This window comes from Danio rerio, chromosome 19, assembly GCF_049306965.1.
Source record: "Danio rerio strain Tuebingen ecotype United States chromosome 19, GRCz12tu, whole genome shotgun sequence".
Lineage (NCBI taxonomy): Eukaryota > Metazoa > Chordata > Actinopteri > Cypriniformes > Danionidae > Danio > Danio rerio.
In genome coordinates, this window is record NC_133194.1 from 13,770,504 (window position 1) to 13,788,391 (window position 17,888).

The following is a 17,888-nucleotide window of genomic DNA, read 5'->3' on the forward strand; positions in this document are numbered from 1 at the left end:
CTATTTTTAGTTTAAGTATATTAAAGGTGCAGTAGGTTATTGTCTTCAGAAACATTTTTGTTGTGCTGGTTGAAATTCTCTTCACAGTCTAATAGTAAGGGTTACAGTAAATTATCTAAATGTGTTTATATGTATTTTTATATTCTGGATAAGGAGTAAAACTAAAAAATGTTCATCCAATTAAATATTGTCAGACCGACATCTCCCACAATTCCGAGAAATAACTGTCTGTCAAAAAATGTAGATTTGGGCTTCTGTGCATCTTTGTTCAAGCATATCCGCCATTAGCGAGCCAGTCACAGTCACGGTAAAATCAGATCAAAACTTTTTAAACTCCTGAATCAATATTGGAGTAACTTCCGCAAGCTGGAGGAAGGACGGTGGCACCATGGCTGAAGTATTTCTGTTAGACAGGTGATGTTCTGTTTTAAAACTCTTTTAGTCACGCAGAGGGTTGTTATGAATGGGTTATATGCTTAGTCGTGATGTTCAGCCACTGAAATCTCCCTGTGAGATTGATGTGACTATTTTTACAGCGTCGATAATGTAGATTTTTATTTAGTTTGACAACAAAGCATCAGTAAATAGCACTATTCCGCCTAGCCTGTTTCACTGAGCTGAAGTTGCTTTTATATTCACATTGGCTCATTTTTGAACAACGACAGCCTTCCTATACTGTTTACCATGCTACTCTGAATATTCGCTCTAAAATAGCATGCAAGTATAGCTTAGCAATAAGCGCTATTCCTGCACGCCGCCGGCCAAACACTAACTACTCTTCTAACTAGTTAATGACATGAACTAGTCTGCTGTCGTCTCTCGCGTTCGTGATTTATGGAGGCGTGGCTTTGAAACACAGTCCCTCCCCGTCGTCCAAAGATAATATGCTAAGCTGTTAGCATTTTGGCAGATCACCTACTGTACCTTTAAGAGTGTTCAAATAATGTATTTAGTGCAATTTTATTAAGTTTGTACATTTGTTCTTATAAATGGTTTTGATTATTTGTGATCTAGTAATCAAAAGTAATTTAAAGTGGCACCACTTTAAAAATTACCAATTGCAATAGAGCTTTGTTAAATTCTGAAATTTTTAAATTTAATGTCTATTCTACATAGATTTAAGTTCTCCGTCGCTTTGATAACAGCTAGTCTAAGATGGTTTCCTGTCTGTCCTTGTAATAAATGTCTTAATTTTAGCTTGATTAGGTCTTAAAATAAGGAAAAATGAGTGGTGTATTGAGCCTGCTGAGGGGGATGTGATCAAAGCCTGGAGTGGAGCAAAAGCATGTTTCTCTCTCTAAGGGCTGTTTGATCTGGCTAGTTGATTTGGCTGTGATTTTGCTAGAGTTCTAGAATATATGCAAATGATATGGACAATTAGATTATCAGACAATTTTGCAGGAGCTAATCTTTCTGTGGTGAGTGACAAAGCAGTGTTCAGTACCATTATCATAGTAATTGTTTATACAATCAGAAGTTTTGTTAGGTGCAGAACACGTGCTCTTAAATCAGTTGTCTGCCATATGTTTGGTGTGTTTACATGCAGCTTTTTAGTCCAGGCGGGACCAGACGTAGACCAGTGCGAGGCAACAACACAGTTGGGTTTCATTGGTGCTAGTTGTTTGGCTGCGTCCGAAACCGCCTACTACATAGTAGGTACTGCCTTTGAATTTAAACGTACTACTCGGCCGTTAGAAAAGTACGTTCTATACAGTATGAATGTGAAAAGTATAAATGGAATTCGGACGTACTACATCCGCCATTTTGTCATGGTCACGTGACCTACCTGCGTCAGTTGCGTCGCTTTACTTCCATTCATGAATTCGCTAACGGGGCATCATGGGATAGCGCAGCATGCATGGGATGCGCACTTCGGAATCTCGCCGGAAGTAGTAAGTCATCCGGGTACTTCTCGCATACTGATTTTCGAATTCTATGAATTCGGACATACTACTCGGCTCGCATACTGATTTTGGCGTACTATATAGTATGGAAGTATGCGGTTTCGGACGCAGCCTTTGCCTTTGGCTAGGTGTGTACCGGCCATAAAGGTTCTATTTGGGTTTTACATTGACTGAATAAAAAACTACTGTCCACTCCATTTTAAAAGATATGTTTTTTTCATGAACACCTGAACACATCTATAATACTATAAAATTGGTAGTTAGGAAGTATGCAATGAGTAAGAATTATGCTACATTCAATAAATAGAATTACACAAACATGTCCAAATGTATAATTAAAGTGTGTGTATCTTCCCTTTAATTTTCTTACTATAGCATGTTAAAGGTGTTGCATGTTTTTGAATAGTACTAAGGCTTAAAAAAACTAATATATTTGTGGATAAATTGTTTTAAATACCTGCTTAATTATCATACTTGTTTGACAATAGCTTTTATAAATGTTATAAATAACTTTTGTACAAGTACAGAAACTGGCAATATTAAAGTGGTTTAAAACATATTTCCTTTTAATTCTGTTGGTTTCAGTTATTTAAATAGTGTTGATTAGAGGAATGTGACCTGAAAAAAAAACTGTTTTTTTTTTACCTCAATCCATGATTCTATTATTCGATTTCTAGCAGGTTGAAAACCACTGCATTATACTGTTTGTGTGTATGTATATATATATATATATATATATATATATATGTATATATATATATATATATATATATATATAATTTCAGCCAGGTCCTCAATCAAGTACAGCACATAACTGCACGTTTAACACAAATGAGCACATTTAACTCACTCAAAGCCTCTTTTCCCCGTGAGAAATCCGTCACACAATCAGTTCTAATCCCATTAACATGCCAGTGGAAAGTGAACTGGCATAGAGATTTGTGTATTTTTTTTCTCACTCTAGATGAATCTGGTTTAATTTCATTCTAGGCCTTTACCTTTCTCCTCCATTTCTGCACACTCATTCACACACACAGATCTTCTAACTCTAATACATCAGGCACGGAGTTGTTTGCCTTGCCATTGATGAATCAGCTATCATCTAGAACTAACTTGATTGAGCTGTTTAGCCCCCACCCCCCTCCCCCCTTCCCCCATATTGCTATTTATCAGGCTATCAGTGTTTTCTACAGTTATTCCACAGATTTTGTTATCTCTAATCAAAAATGTGAAATAACCGCTCTGGAATGGTATTCCTTCTCTTGTGTCAGTTTGAGAGATTGGCTTTTAACTACTGCCCTCCAACCATTAGCTTGCTGCAAGCAAGAGAAGTGCTAAAATTAAACATTACTTTCTGTTTCAGTTGGAAATGCCCCTGTACTATAGAAATTTCTACTGTGCACATACTTTAACAAAGAATAAAGTATCTCAGAAATCACCTTTATTGGGCTAAAAAGTTAAACTACTGAATAATTTTGATTATCTACTAATTAGAACACAGGTTTGGGCAAATTAGATTGTTGGATGCAAAAGAACTGGGCAGAAATCAAGACAAGGCCCAAATTTTTATTTGGAATGTGACTGTGTCTGAGTATTCCTGTCTGTCCCTGGGTTGCTACCTGTTAGCAGCCAGCTTAAGGCTGATTTATACTTCATTGCGTCGAGTAATCGGCATGACCCATGGTGCAAGCCATTTGCGTAGCCATGCATTTATACTTCTGCATGAGGTTAGTGTTGCTCTGCAATAACACTTTCGAAACCCTAGCTGGCAGTAGGTTTTCTGTTCCTCTGTGTTAAGTTTCTTCACGGGTGTATTTTTTTCCCCCGAACGCTACAAGTACCTAAAACATGCTCATTTAGTGGCGGGAACTAGCGGACGTGCAGCAACTTTAATCATTGGGTAAACAAAATTTTCCATATGGAATGCCTTCTTGAGACTCGACACTTGTAAACAATTGCTCTATTGGGCTCAAAGCTCTCAGCAACGTCCACGCTTATCACTGCTACCAAGCCGACCAATCACAGAGCTTGCGCTATGTGTCATTGCAACGTGTAGTTAATTTTTTTTAGAAGTGCACATCAGAATCACTGTCAGCCACGGTGAGGGCTATGCGATCACGTGAAGGCTGTGCCTGACCATACACGTGCATTTGATGCAAAAGTATAAATCAGCCTTTACTTTCACTTTCCTGTTCATTTTAAAGGTGCTAATAGGGTTGAAGTCAGGACTCTGTGTAGACCAGTCAAAGTCTTCCTCGCCAAACTCATCCAACCATATCTTTGCACCCTCCACACTTCACCCCTTTTATCTTTATTTTGCTCTGTCTAACTACTGCCTTAACATAAAAAGGAAAAAAACAGCAATAATAAAAGAAAGGCAAAATTAAATCTTTGAAACTAAAAGTATTGCCATGGTGAAGCATTCTCTAACCCCTAAAAAGCATTTCTGCTTATTCAGGTAATGTTCTCCCCTGCCAAACCCAAGCACTCACAACAGACTCGAAAAAATGAATATTTGTCACTCAGAATAACATGTTTCTATTGCTCAAGAGTCTAGAGGCAAAGTTGAGCTACCTTTTTGCAGTGTGTTCCACATGTTTGCTCTAGTGTAGGGGTGTCCAAAGTTGGCCCTGAAGAGCCAGTGTTCTGCTGACTTTAGCTCCAACTTGCTTCAACACACCTGCCTGGAAGTTTCTAGTATACCTAGCAAGAGCTTGATTAGCTTGTTGAGGTGTGTTTGATTAGGGCAGGAGCTAAACTCTCCAGGACACCTCCCCCCCAGGACCGAGTGTGGACACCCCTGCTCTAGTAGGATTCACACCTGTGCCAGTTTGCATTGAGACTGAGAGGTTGCTCTGACTGCAAGTTCAATAAATGTCAGTGCACAAGAATAACAATGAAAAGTCAAGATGGCACAGACAAAAGTCTGTTATAATTTTGCGTCATACCTGAACCTTCTAATATGCAAATATTTTCTTAACATGAGCTGCCTGGAAAGAAGAAACTGTATTAGTATGATTGGTATGCAAAATGGCAAGCAAGGAATGCTTTATTTTTCTGCAGTGTTTTGACTTCCCTTTTTGAATAGGGAATTTAGGCTTTTGATATAATGTTGCGTTCAGAATGCACATGCACATTTTTTTTCAGTGTTTTCAAGCACAGTTATTTTGGCTAAGCTGACATGAGGAGACAACACCATTTTTATTTATTATTCATTATTTATCTGTTTTGCCGCAGCTATTTTTTGACGATGGTTTGGTATTTTTCACAGTCTTTACTCCAGTTTATCTGACAATTGGCATGGTTTATGGTGATGTTTAGATGCCACTGCTCAGCCATTGAAATCCATTCCATAGAGCTCCTTCCATGCAGTTTTTGTACTGTTATTAATGCCAATGGAAATTTGGAATGCTTCATTTGGAACATGTCTTGCAGCTGCCCCCATCTCACTCTCTGCTTGACGCAAGTAAAATTATAGCTTGTTCACAGGGATGTAGAAGTCATACATTTTCATCAAGTAACCCTTGACCAATCTGCGTTAATAGTAGCAGCTTTTCAGTCTGCATCTTTCCTCAATCTCTTCTGAAGTGTTCCCTCAAAGAGCACGTTTTTCTCAATAAAGCCTCAGACAAGCACACCAATCCAGATTTCACGCTTTGGGAAATTGAGGAAGAACTCTCATCCCCCAAGAAAAGCATAAAATGAGCAGACATGGTAACAAAGAGGCAGAAAGACAATTAAATGAACAAGCCACAAATAAAAAGCAGAAAATGTAATTGCAGTAGTCAAGTTGATCAAATCCTTTCGCTTTAAGTTGTCCTGGAACCAAAACAATACCTGTTTTTTATTTTTGGACCACATCAATAAACCTTTTTGACCCCTTTAAATGTTGAATGCTGTAAGTCTCAGTATTATATCTGTAGACGTTGCGCATGTGTTTGGGTAGATAAGCTATCAATAAAATTGTAGTAAATACTAACGAATAACAAACCCTAGAAATACCATCATACTCTTTCTTTAAACGTGTAGTATTTTGTAAGCTTTATTAAATGTGCCATGAGTTTTTGACTCTTCTAAAGCATACAAATACCATTATGTTTGCAGATATTTAAGAAACATGCTAAGTGAACATACTTGTTTATTTTAAAAACAATGCTAAAGTCAGATATTTTTCTTTGAAAATGCGTATTATGTGCCAGAACGGCTGTCTTTGTTTTGGTTCTTTCAACCTGCCCAATGCCAGTTTAGCCAAATATATTTCAGCACCCCGGGTTGCCTTGTTAAAAAACTGCATATGTCATTCAATAGCTGCATTTCCACTGTCGGGCCAATGTGAGCCGGGGCTTTTATCGGGCCGGGACAATCGCCCAGGAGGTTAAGTAGTGAGGCCGAAATCATGTCGCGTTTTCACTGTCGGGCTAGTAGCTGGCAGCACGTCATGCAAACCCCGCCCCCATACGTCCCTTGAATTAAACGTCACACAACTTGCCCACTTCAGCAGGAATCAGGCAATTAAAGCATACCATCGCATCATCATGAAATGATTAAAATAATGACAACTAAAACAAACAAATGACAAGTTACTGTACAGCAGTGGTTCTCAAACTGTGGTACGTGTACCACTAATGCTACGTGGGCTTCCTTCAAGTGGTACACGGAAGAATCAAAAATGTCATGTGCATGCTACATATATTTTAAAATTCATCAAAAATGTTTTATATATGAATATGATGACATATAGCCTATATTTATGAGGTCCAGGCAACATTTCCATGTGTTGATGAATTGGCTACATACGTTAATACTTTACATTTAAATACAAGAGTTGTTGTTTTTTTATTTTTTAAGAGCAGTTACCTACTATTTTTAACTTTTAAAAGCACATTTTAATTTAAATGTTGACATTTTTAGTTTTTGTTTGTTTACTTATAAGCACAGTACAGTGTTAATGTTCAGACTATTTATAATGTTTAAAGTGGCTCACAATAATAAATATTCTTAATAATAGGAATTAATCTGCCACGTTTCTGAACTGTGGAGTGCTGTAGCTGCTTTACTGGGCCTACTACGCTACTATATTTTAATATGGCTTATTATAGTGGTACCTGGAGAGACGATTCTTTTCTGAGGTGGTACTTGATGAAAAAAAGTTTTAGAACCACTGCTGTACAGCATTACATTATATTTCTATACACACAGGCCTGTGTATTTCCATTCATTATATTTGTTTACTCACCGACCGACTTTTGGCATTGTACATCGAGTGGTCTCACCACTAACAGAGGAATGACCCAGTGCAGTGAGCGCACCCATCCATAATATAAAACCACAGATATTCTCATTTAATAACTCTGTATGAAATGTATTTTATAATATCCTCGTGTTGATAGACGTCATCAAACATTTAGCTCAAATGCTCCGGAGAGACCTAAAACATATAAATTTTTCTTTTAAAAAGCTCTTCATTTAAATTTCACATTTAAATTTTACCACATCATAAAACATAAACATTTGTCTGAGGACATAGAACACTTTTTGTATTTGCAGTTTTACTCAATACGTTTGTAAAATGGTGCTGCACAGGACTGGATGACAGAAAAGAAGGTAGGCTAGCTATAGGTTCTGCTGTCACTCACCCAAAAATGCTGTTTGCGCATGATTTGATTAATATCATCGTATCCAAATAATTTATAAATAATATTGTAATATTTTAAACCTCCTCCGGTGTTTATTGTTTTTAGAAAATATCTAAAATATTTTTTTCAGATAGGCCTTTGTAAAATGAAAGTTATATATGGTTTAAAGTGGTTTGATTTATGTATTGTATATACCTACATTATTATAGCTTTTTTTTGTTTTATATTGGTTTATTTATTTAATGTGATTTTATTATCGTCGATATTTGTAATTCTTTAAATTGTTTCAATATAGCTTTTTTATTTTATTATATAGATATTTATTTTCTTTATTATTTTATCGAGATATGACACTATTGTTTTGAGCCTAGAAAAGTGGACACGTAATTTGTAAAGTTTTAAACCTTTTTGTTGTATTCATAATTTGTAATATCTCCAAGATAAATTTTAAAAAAAGAAAGAAGCCACTCGTGGCATCAACAGAACTGTGAAGCGAGCGCTCATTTGCCCGATCTCTCACACACATACAGGGATCTAAAGCACACGTATCGCACATTTGCTTCTGCTTTCAGTAGTATGGCAATAAATGTCATGTAAAATGACATTCGAACTCGCACTGTTACAGTAGCATTTAACACTGAATAAAGCACATGAGGTTCAACTGCAAGAAATAGAAGCCACGTCCAATAAATCAATTTGAGATTGGTTAGAACAAAAACTCAATTTAATATGGAGAATATTCCTTTTATCATGTGCCTTTTATTAGAACACGTCTTGAATCTGCCTTTATGTTCGATTGTCAGACTAGCTTCGTCAATCTGGCAACCTGCGCTTGCTTTTGTTTTAATGCAGGGATGTAATACCTAGTTCAACCACTGGGTGTTAACTTGTATAATGCACCTTAAAAAAAGAAAAACAAAACCTACATTACTGTTTAAAAGTTTGTAACTTAATATTTAGCTTTGAAAAGTCTTTTGTTGTAACTTTGTAGGCCTAGTTGCATATTTAAAAGGACATCTATTCCTGTAGTGGCAAAGTTGAATTTTGGGCATTAATCTACTGAGATGTCACAGTGAGGAGATACCTCATATATAATTTGTGTGCTTCAGGGATCTGCAATCATTTTGTGGGTGTTCACTTTTTATATTCGCTTTCATAGTCGTGGTCATGCACACTACATTGTGCACATATACCTCCACCATGATCTGATCAGTCATGTCCTTACTCTTGTCACATGAGCAGAGAAATCGAATTCAATGTTTCACAGTATGGGGACAGGTGCTGAAAGAGCAGAGCAGACGGTCACGGTCCCGGACTCCCAGTTTAGAAATTAAATGTCTACTACCGTGCTAGGCTAGTTATGTAATCAGTCTATGCCTGAACATTGTGTAACACTGACGTACAGCAAGCATTTTTTTAGTTCCACATGATCCTTCAGAATTTATTGTAATATGCTAATTTGCTGCTCACGAAATCTTATTATGAGGGAAACTGTTGAACAGTGGTGCTTTTTTTTTTTGTTTTGTTTAAACATTGAAGCAAGATTCTTTGAATACAGTTATTCTTTGAATGCAGTTAATACAAGTATAAAAAAAGGCAAAAGACAGTGCAAAACTCCTTATAAAACATTATTAAAGTCTTTCCAGTCATTTCTAATAAAATGAATGCATCATAATTTACTCCTCCGCTTGTTCCATTCTCCCATTAGCAGTTTCTTAGGGACGACTCACCCAAAAAATATTTTTTCTCACCATTCACTTGGTCTCAAGTGGTTCTTAACTTTGGTGAATTTCCTCCATCCCTTGAACCAAACATGTATATGGAGGGTATATGGATTTGTATGGTTTTGCACTTGTACTAAGTATGCCAATATCTGCTTTCTTTTCAACAGGCTTCAGAATATCTGAACAGAAGAAAGAATTTTACTAACGTTTAGAACAGAGATTCCCAAACTTTTTAGCCCACAACCCTCAAAATAACAATGCCAGGGACTCGCGACCTACACATTCCTCAGGGGTGGTTATAAATATACAAATGTTGCACACACAACAAAAGGCCTATATAAACATGAGCTTATTGATAACGCAAAAACGTGCAACAGTCTATTAAGCATAGGCTAAAATTAAGTAATTAAAAGTAACTAAAGTAATTTATTAATTTGTTTAATATTAATCTCACATAATGAAACCAATGGTCAAAATGTTTTTGTTTATTCTTGGTTTAATTTTAGAGATCATCCTGAATGTTCAGTTGTGACCTGTGTTTTTTTTATGTATTTGAGTGCCATAAAGGTGTAATAGTTAAACCTGTTGATGTAAAATGAATCTGCTGCAGCTGACTCTATTGCCGAGCAGTTAATCTAATGTAAACACACAATCCTACAAAAAAAATTTAAAGGCTGATGGCTTTTTATTTGTATGTTGTTGCTTTTTTATGTAACCATTAACTACTATTTTTATCTTCTGTGGGTTATGGATAAAAAAATATAGGAATTCTTATAGTTTAAAATGCATAACTTTTTCCACGGTTACGCCTTCCATCCATTCGAGCCCCAAAAACGACCGTTTTGGAAATGCTGAAGAGGCTGTTTTCATTTTAAAATGCTGCTGCGTGTCAGTGTGGATAGGGGAAAATTGAGATATATGAAAATGTAGCCAGCCATTCGCTACCTGATTGGGGTATTTTCTTAATATCAAGTACACAAAACTCTTGTATTGTTTTCTTGTAACGTCAGACTTCTCAAGTTTATAACTATAAACTTCCAAGGATGTGAGGACACGTCAAATGTAAATCTTCAAATGTAACGGTAGTGTACTTTTATAACGTCATTCAATAAAATAAAAATTTGACAAAGCATTTTTGATTTTTATATTAACAACTTAAACGTAACAGACACCAAAAATGTTAAGACATCATGTACATATTTATATTACCGTCATTTTCACTCGCTGCAAATTTAAACAAAACGAAGCCTAATAACTGACTCCTTTCATTTTCATTTAAAAATATGGAACATTTGGCAATATGTGCTTGATGAGAGGCTATATGCACACAATAAAAATTACTAGAGGAAATTCCTTGTGAAATACAAAATAACCGTCTCTTTTGTTAAATATAATAATCAGTAAGCTGTAATTTTAATAAAAAATAATTATAAAAGTATAAAGTACAATAGTTTATTAAATATAGGAAATAAAGGCAAGCAATCGGTCAAATGTGCTGAATCGGGTATATTACCTTATATATTAATAGGTATATTAACTTTGCGCTCAGCCAAAACACGTCACTTAAGAACAAGTAGGCTAATAGATTCAAAAGGCAGAGTTGTTAGATACAAGATGCATTATGTATCGCGTTTAACAACAACAGAGAGATGAGATCCAGCAGCGGATTCGGGATGGACTGCCCGACGCTCGGCTGCTCTCAGCTGACTGCCTGATTGCCTGGAACTCAGATGCATGCAAGAATACACTGAAGCAATTTCAGAGCATGCCAGAGTGCATGTATGGTCACGTGATGTGCGTTTACAGTGGTGTAATGTGGATAGAGATTTTTTTCAGAAACACTGGATGAAACGCCTGAGTGGACGTGGATTGTTTCTGTTCTGAAACGCCATTTTTAAACGAAAACGTATTAGTGTAAACGGGGGCCTAAAATGGATTTGACTTTTAGAAATCACAAAGCGACCCCCACTTTGGGAACCACTGATTAAGAACCACTTCAGTCTGACTAAATAGTGATATATCCCCTTAATTAAGAATAAATGTAATTTTAAAATAATCTTTAGTAATTTTAACAAAACTTTATATAAGATTACACTAGTATAGTATGTTAAAATAGCATTTACAGGCACAATAATAACAATATGAAGTGATGCAGATTAGGGCATTCTGATTAGTCAACGCTATCTGAATCTGCAGATGTAGCCTCCAGGAATCATGCTCTGCCTTAAATATTCTGATCCGATCCGGAGCTAATGTAATTCACCACAGAAACCCTAGCTGCCATGTATTAAAATGATCTGGCACACCTCACCTACCATTCCGAAAAGTATGGCCAATCTCAGCACCAGAACACCACAGAGCAACCTGTCTCAGGGTGTCACCATAGCAACAACATGTGGAGGGACGCCCTAGCAAGAATATAGCATAAGAAATGAGACATGTCTTTGCACAAGAATATCATGCAGATCTTCCAGAACCCCCTCGTCTGGTGCCATGTTTTATCTCTGTTATCTGTAGATAATGATGTCTGTTGATCTGTGCCACTGCCTTATCTGTACTTTGCCAGATTCAAACAGTTTTGTGTCTCGTTGTCATAGCAATACCCTCCGGATGAGAGGGGCCAACTGTCATCCAGCGGTCCGGGGGAGTACGACCATGCCAAGAGAAAAGCTGCAGATCCTGCTGTTAGACGTCCACTGGTGAGCCATAATATCTTTTTCTTTTGCAGCAAGGGTTGATTTTTTTCCTGTCTTTCTTTCTTTTGCAATAATTGTGTTCTGATGGTTTGCTTTTTCTCCACAGGGAACATTGAGCAAGTCTGAGTGGGAGGCTACAAGTATGTGGTGATGTTGTCCCTGTCTAAATCTATGTCGTCTTTTGATGAAGGATGATGTTTAAAGTTAATTAAACCGCGCTGATGTTTTCTCCAAGGCTTCTCTGAATTTACAAAACATTACTGGAAACTTAATATGCGCCATAATGATTCAGTGACTTTCATAAAAAGTCACGGTTCAGCTGTTTGATCTTCATGTTCCTAAGCGAATATAACATGCACGAGGGCTCATTTGTACTGAAAGCTCCGGCCGCACGCAAGCCAAGAAATTAAAGAGCCCAGCTGTGAAAAGCCCTTTCTTCTTTAGATCAAGTAGTTGCTATTTGGAAGTACAGCATGTGGGTTGGCCATTAGAGGAAAATTATTAAATCTGAAATGCCTACTTGCATCTGCAATAGCCCTAGTATGAATGTGGTTCGCATTTAGTGCCATGGTGCATACATGGTATTCAAAACTTATAAAAAAAAGCACTTGTCTGCAGAAAGGATGCATTAAAGGTGCAATATGAAGGATAGAACTAGGTGTTGCAGTTCGAATTCAAAACACTGGAGAGGGTGTTTTCACCTGGCCTCTCTGATGACTCTATGCAAACATGGGTTGCCAGATTCACGACATCAACAGGTGCAAGCATGAATGATTATCAAACATACACCATGTCTACACATGGTGAAAGGAATATTTTGCTTGTTAAAAGTAAGGGTGGTAATTAGGGTTGGGTCGATAGACGATTGGCATCGTGATCCTCCGCTGCGTACGTGCATGTCTGAGCTCCGGCAGTCAGCAGGTGTTTTGAGCACAAATCCCCAGAGAGCAGTGCACATTGGACAGTTTATTAAGGATGTATCGCTGGATCTCATCTCACTATAGTTGTTTAACGTGATCTTTAATTAATCTTGCCTCTATCTGACAACTCTTCAGTCTTTTGAATCTAATCAGGTAACGCGTCACAGCTTCAGCAAACTGCTTCAGTCTTTCGTTTTCACGCTTGTACTTAGTAATTTTAGTGAAAACCTCAGATAATGTCGGTTGGTTGCTGTTGGTTGTGCACCTTTTTTACCAACCATGTTTGTCGACGCCATTATAACGACACAGATCTCTCTGCCTATTCATGCCAGATTCCCGCGGATGAGCGATAGAGGGGCAATTTGTTTGTAAATTATCTTTATTTATTTATGATTTGATTATGGGTAGAACGAAGACCATGCGGGTCAGGTAGTTGAAACAGTAGGCTACAAATAATTTGTTATGAATTAATTAATTATTTATAAATAATTAATTCACTGATTCCATCGCAATGTTTCACATTGGACATCGTATGATGCCAAATTAGGACTTTACGATCTGATCTAAAATTGGGGGTCAAATTGGTTCCTTACCTTTTTTTTCTGCTGTACATTTAAGTTTTTACACCTTTTTCAACTTTTTAACCAGAATTGGAGTTTCTATTCTTGCTTAATGATTTGAATATCCATATGACAGATTATGCCAGATTACAACAAGCAGTTATGAAGATCAAACAATCATATTCTAAAAATAGAGCATTATAATTGTTTTATTTGTTGATTATCAGGGCTTGACATTAACATTCGCCAAATGTGGGTAGATTTCAGCTGTGGCAGGTTAGACAGCCACTCCCACTAGCCACTTTGGCTGGTTGAAACTAATTTTTAGATTGTAGTGTTCTTGGATCAACAACAAGGATGGCCCAATATGCATGCAGATGCAATCTTAGAATCGAGAAACTTCATGACTGAAAAAAAAATTGTGTTCGCACAAGCAAAAGAAAGCAGGTGAATACTAAAGGAGAGATGATTTCTCACCTGCACAGGTGATGTGATCTGCTTTACTGTTTAAAAAGCGTTTGTGCTCTTGTTTCTATCTGCGAAGCAACCGTGCCTGGAAACACAACTGATGTTATCGGTTTTCTTTGAAATAGACTGGACAAAAAGTGATGCTTGTGCGCTCACAGTCCTACTGCTTTCTAGAGCTCTAGATGTCTTTTTGTAAGCAGCAGCAGTTGCTGCTTTCGCTTTAACCATTCTTTGAACAGATAATTAATGGGCCCATCTTTAACCGTGTTCACGTGATCTGGCTTTCATTATCACACACAGTATGTTTTTCACCTGTATTCCTTTGCTTATAGTTATTTTTTATTTATGATTTAATTATAATTTGTTACAATAACATTGCTTTAATTGGAGATTAACTTCCTGTTTATGTTTAGTAACTGCTGATCTGAGACCTTTAAATACATGACAATAATAATTATTATTATTTTTAAATGTTTTGTTAAATAAAAAGTACATTTATACAGCTACATAATGCTTGTTTTGACACATTATTAAGAATTTGTGGCTAAAATCTTCTATCCTGCTGAATCTTCTAGTGGCTGGTGATAAAAAAAAGGTAATGTCAAGCCCTGTTTCTAACATTATGATAATGTTGAGAGAAATATATAAATATGTAGAGTTAGAGTTTCAATTAATCCTTTAATTAATTTAAATCCCTTTTGTGAAATTATTATTTTCTTTTAAATTTTTCCCTAATTCTGTTTGTTTATCAGAGAGAATAGTTTTCTAAACGCATGTAAATATATAAACGCATAATATATATATGAGCAATATCACATGAGTAGCAATGCGATATGGCTGTATATCTGCACTGCTGGGAGGTGTGCGTTGGCACAAGGCCGCAGGCCGAGTGCCTTAGTGCTACCACCAGTGCCGATATACAGCCATATCGCACTGCTACGAGTGTGATATTGCGTTTATACAGCAGCTTGACGGCATGATTGTGTATATAAAAACAAAATCAAATATAGAGAGTCTCAAAAACCCTTTTGTGTGAGGAACTACTTCCACGTTGGATTCAAATCTTAAGCCGACAGTTAAACAGCTGAGCAAGCATCTTTTAAACTTTAGATCTGTAGTGTCTGCTTTTTGTTGGCTGTATGTGGGCGGAGTAATACACAAAGGGTAAAGAGGCTGTACGGGTGCTGATATTACTTAAATATATCATGGCTATCAGCCAATCAGATTCGAGAACCATACAGAACTGTTGTATATATATTATTTTATTTTAATTTTTTTAATAAAGTTGCCAGACATCAGCAACATTTTTAATTATTTTCGCCTAAATTAAATTCAGAAATGTTCTGCTAGGAATTTGAGCACATTATATATCAAAACAAAGAACCAAGCATTTAATCTTCATGTGTTCATGCGTCCGCGACTGAAATACGACCTCCGATGGACAGTAGCAGACTTCGAAATGAGATGCAGATTCAGAGTTCCACATGAGGTTATTAATTAAGAAATGATATAAATATTACTAACATAAACATTAGGTGAGCAGGTTACATTGACTTTCAGCTGTTTGCACCAGATGAAATGCAACAGAAATGTAAATACAGCCATTCAGAAGCACAGAATATGCACTCACTCACAAAATGGTAAGGTTTATAATCTAATTATTGCATATTAAACCTCTTTAACATTATTAAATGTGGATGCTGAATGGCTAATATGTGTTGGCATGTATTTTTCCACATTTCGAACATTTTTTTTATGTTTTCAATATCTGAGATGAACTGTCTGCTGCTGCTTTCAGTATATGGCAATAAATATCATGTAAAATGGCATTCTAACTCACATTATTAACATTTAACACTGGATAAAGCACATGCGGTTGACCTGAGGTGATCATTGTCATTTATCCTGCTGTTCAGCTGCAAGAAATAGATGCCATTTGTAATATATCAATTTGAGGTGTTGGTTAAAACAAAAACTCATTTTAATATGCAAAATAGAATATAGAACACAATTTAAATCAGCCTTTAGACTCGATCATCAGGCTCTTGTTGGTTCTCAATCTGGCAACCTGCGCTTGCGTTTGTTTTGATTCAGGAATGCAATAACTAGTTCAACCACTGGGTGTCAAACCTACACACCGCACCTTTTAAGGAACTTTGTAAGCTTCTTTTTTTTACACGCAGTCTGACTTTATTGTCTCTGATTATCTTTTGTGCCTCCTGAGAGTAAAATATAAGTTCTGTACCTCACTCAGGACATGCATTAGGGCTTTCCCTACCATAAGATACCTAAAAGACACATCGCTGTAAAAACTCATCAGTGGTGGTGAAGCGTTTTCTTTTAACAAATTATTTCCTCAGTGGGAGGGAAAGAGTTAAATAATATTTTTAATAGCAATTCTAAGCTGAATTAAATGGAAAGTCTAAGCTGAGTACTAGTGTTCCTTTACCATTGACCAATAATTCTCGCTTCTCTTCTGATTTTAGGCATATACCTGGTGTATGTTTTTGAGAAAATGTCATGAGTTGGAGGGATTAACCATTGAGCTGTCGCATCTGGACGAGTGATTTTCACAGATGTGGAATCTCATTGTCATTCATTCGCTTTCCAATGGCCTGCTGAGCACGTCCGCTTCACAAACCGTCAGAGATTTTATACAGCCAGAGCTTTTCTTCGTGAGTGTGTATGTACGTGTGTTGGGAGCCTTTGTGAGGAGGTGTACACAATGCTCATGAGCAATACTCTGTTTGATATTGTATATCTGTCTATCTGTAACCTTTGTTTCCCATTACTTTTTTGTCTTCAGGTCAAGCAATATAATAACCCAATAGAGCTTCATACGGTCCCATTGGGGTTTATTTTGATTGTGGTCCACCTTTCCTTTAGGCTTCACTGAACTCTGTCTTGGTTTCTTTATTTTGCAGGGTTGTTGACTAAAGCTCTGCCCAATTCTCAGAAGTACTGTGTTCACCCATTTGGTGTTAATTGGTATCGTGTTTAATGTGTGTGACCGGGATTGTTTGGCCAGGGAGGAAGTTTATCCCCAATGTAGATATAGATTTTCAGATTTAATCTATAGAAGTTGACAAATCCACAAGATTTCCTTTATTTACTAATGACTTAGCATGTTTCTCGACACAACATTGTCTTTTGATTATGAAATACTGTATGTGTATTTCAGTCTTTATTCTTCTGATTTGACTTTGTAGAGCAGTGTCAGGGAATGAAAACCTGTCTTATGAATATTAAACCATGAATTATGACATCAGTTGTTTGCCTGTGCTGTGTCTTTACTGTTGAAGCGTACACTGTGTCTATATATTTCAAATATGGAATAATACAATAAATCTGGCCATTGTGTATTAAAAAAATTAAATCGCAAAGAGCTAGTTAATGGTAATAAATAAATTATAATTCTCTTAAATATTTACCAAGTTTTTTTAACAGAGAGAAGAATTTTCTTAACACATATTAACTATTTCAGCCAGTTGCTAGACTTTGGCAGCATTTTTTTGCGACCCACAGAAATGTTCTGCTAGGAATTTGAGCATATTATATATCAAAACAAAGAACCAGCTATTTTATTCAATCTTTATGGATTCATGTTTTAATAATAATGATAATTCTTGTTGGGCAGGTTTGGTCAGGATACTCGAGTTAAACCCCTACTCTTTTTGAAGGACATCCTGGGATTATTTAACGGCCACAGAGTCAAGACCTCGGATTTAACTTCTAGGGCTGCTCGATTATGGGAAAAATCATAATCACGATTATTTTGGTCATGATTGTAATCACGATCATTCAAAACGATTATCGGTGTAAGTCAAAATTATTCGCCCTTCTGTGAATTTATTTTTATATATAAATATTTCCCAAATGAAGTTTAACAGAGGATTTTTTTACAGTATTTCCTGTAATATTTTTTTCTTCTGGAGAAAGGCTTATTTGTTTTATTTCAGCAATAATAAAAGCAGGTTTAA

General features: G+C 36.4%; 1 protein-coding gene across 2 annotated transcripts in view; it reads left to right on the forward strand.

Moving 5' to 3' along the window:
- rnmt (RNA (guanine-7-) methyltransferase) overlaps positions 1–17,176 on the forward strand; it is a 32,620-nt gene extending 15,444 nt beyond the window's left edge. Inside the window, exons 9-11 of one of the 2 annotated variants that reach the window (XR_012394642.1) lie at positions 11,862–11,963; positions 12,067–13,248; positions 16,003–17,176. Coding sequence is in view for 1 of the 2 variants with exons in the window: in NM_001045000.1 (NP_001038465.1) it covers positions 11,862–11,963; positions 12,067–12,100; positions 16,395–16,432 (174 nt within the window). In the remaining variant the exon portion in view is untranslated. The remainder of the gene's footprint in view (positions 1–11,861; positions 11,964–12,066; positions 13,249–16,002) is intronic. The other variant, NM_001045000.1, reaches the window with a different exon arrangement.
- Positions 17,177–17,888: the final 712 nt, after the last annotated feature.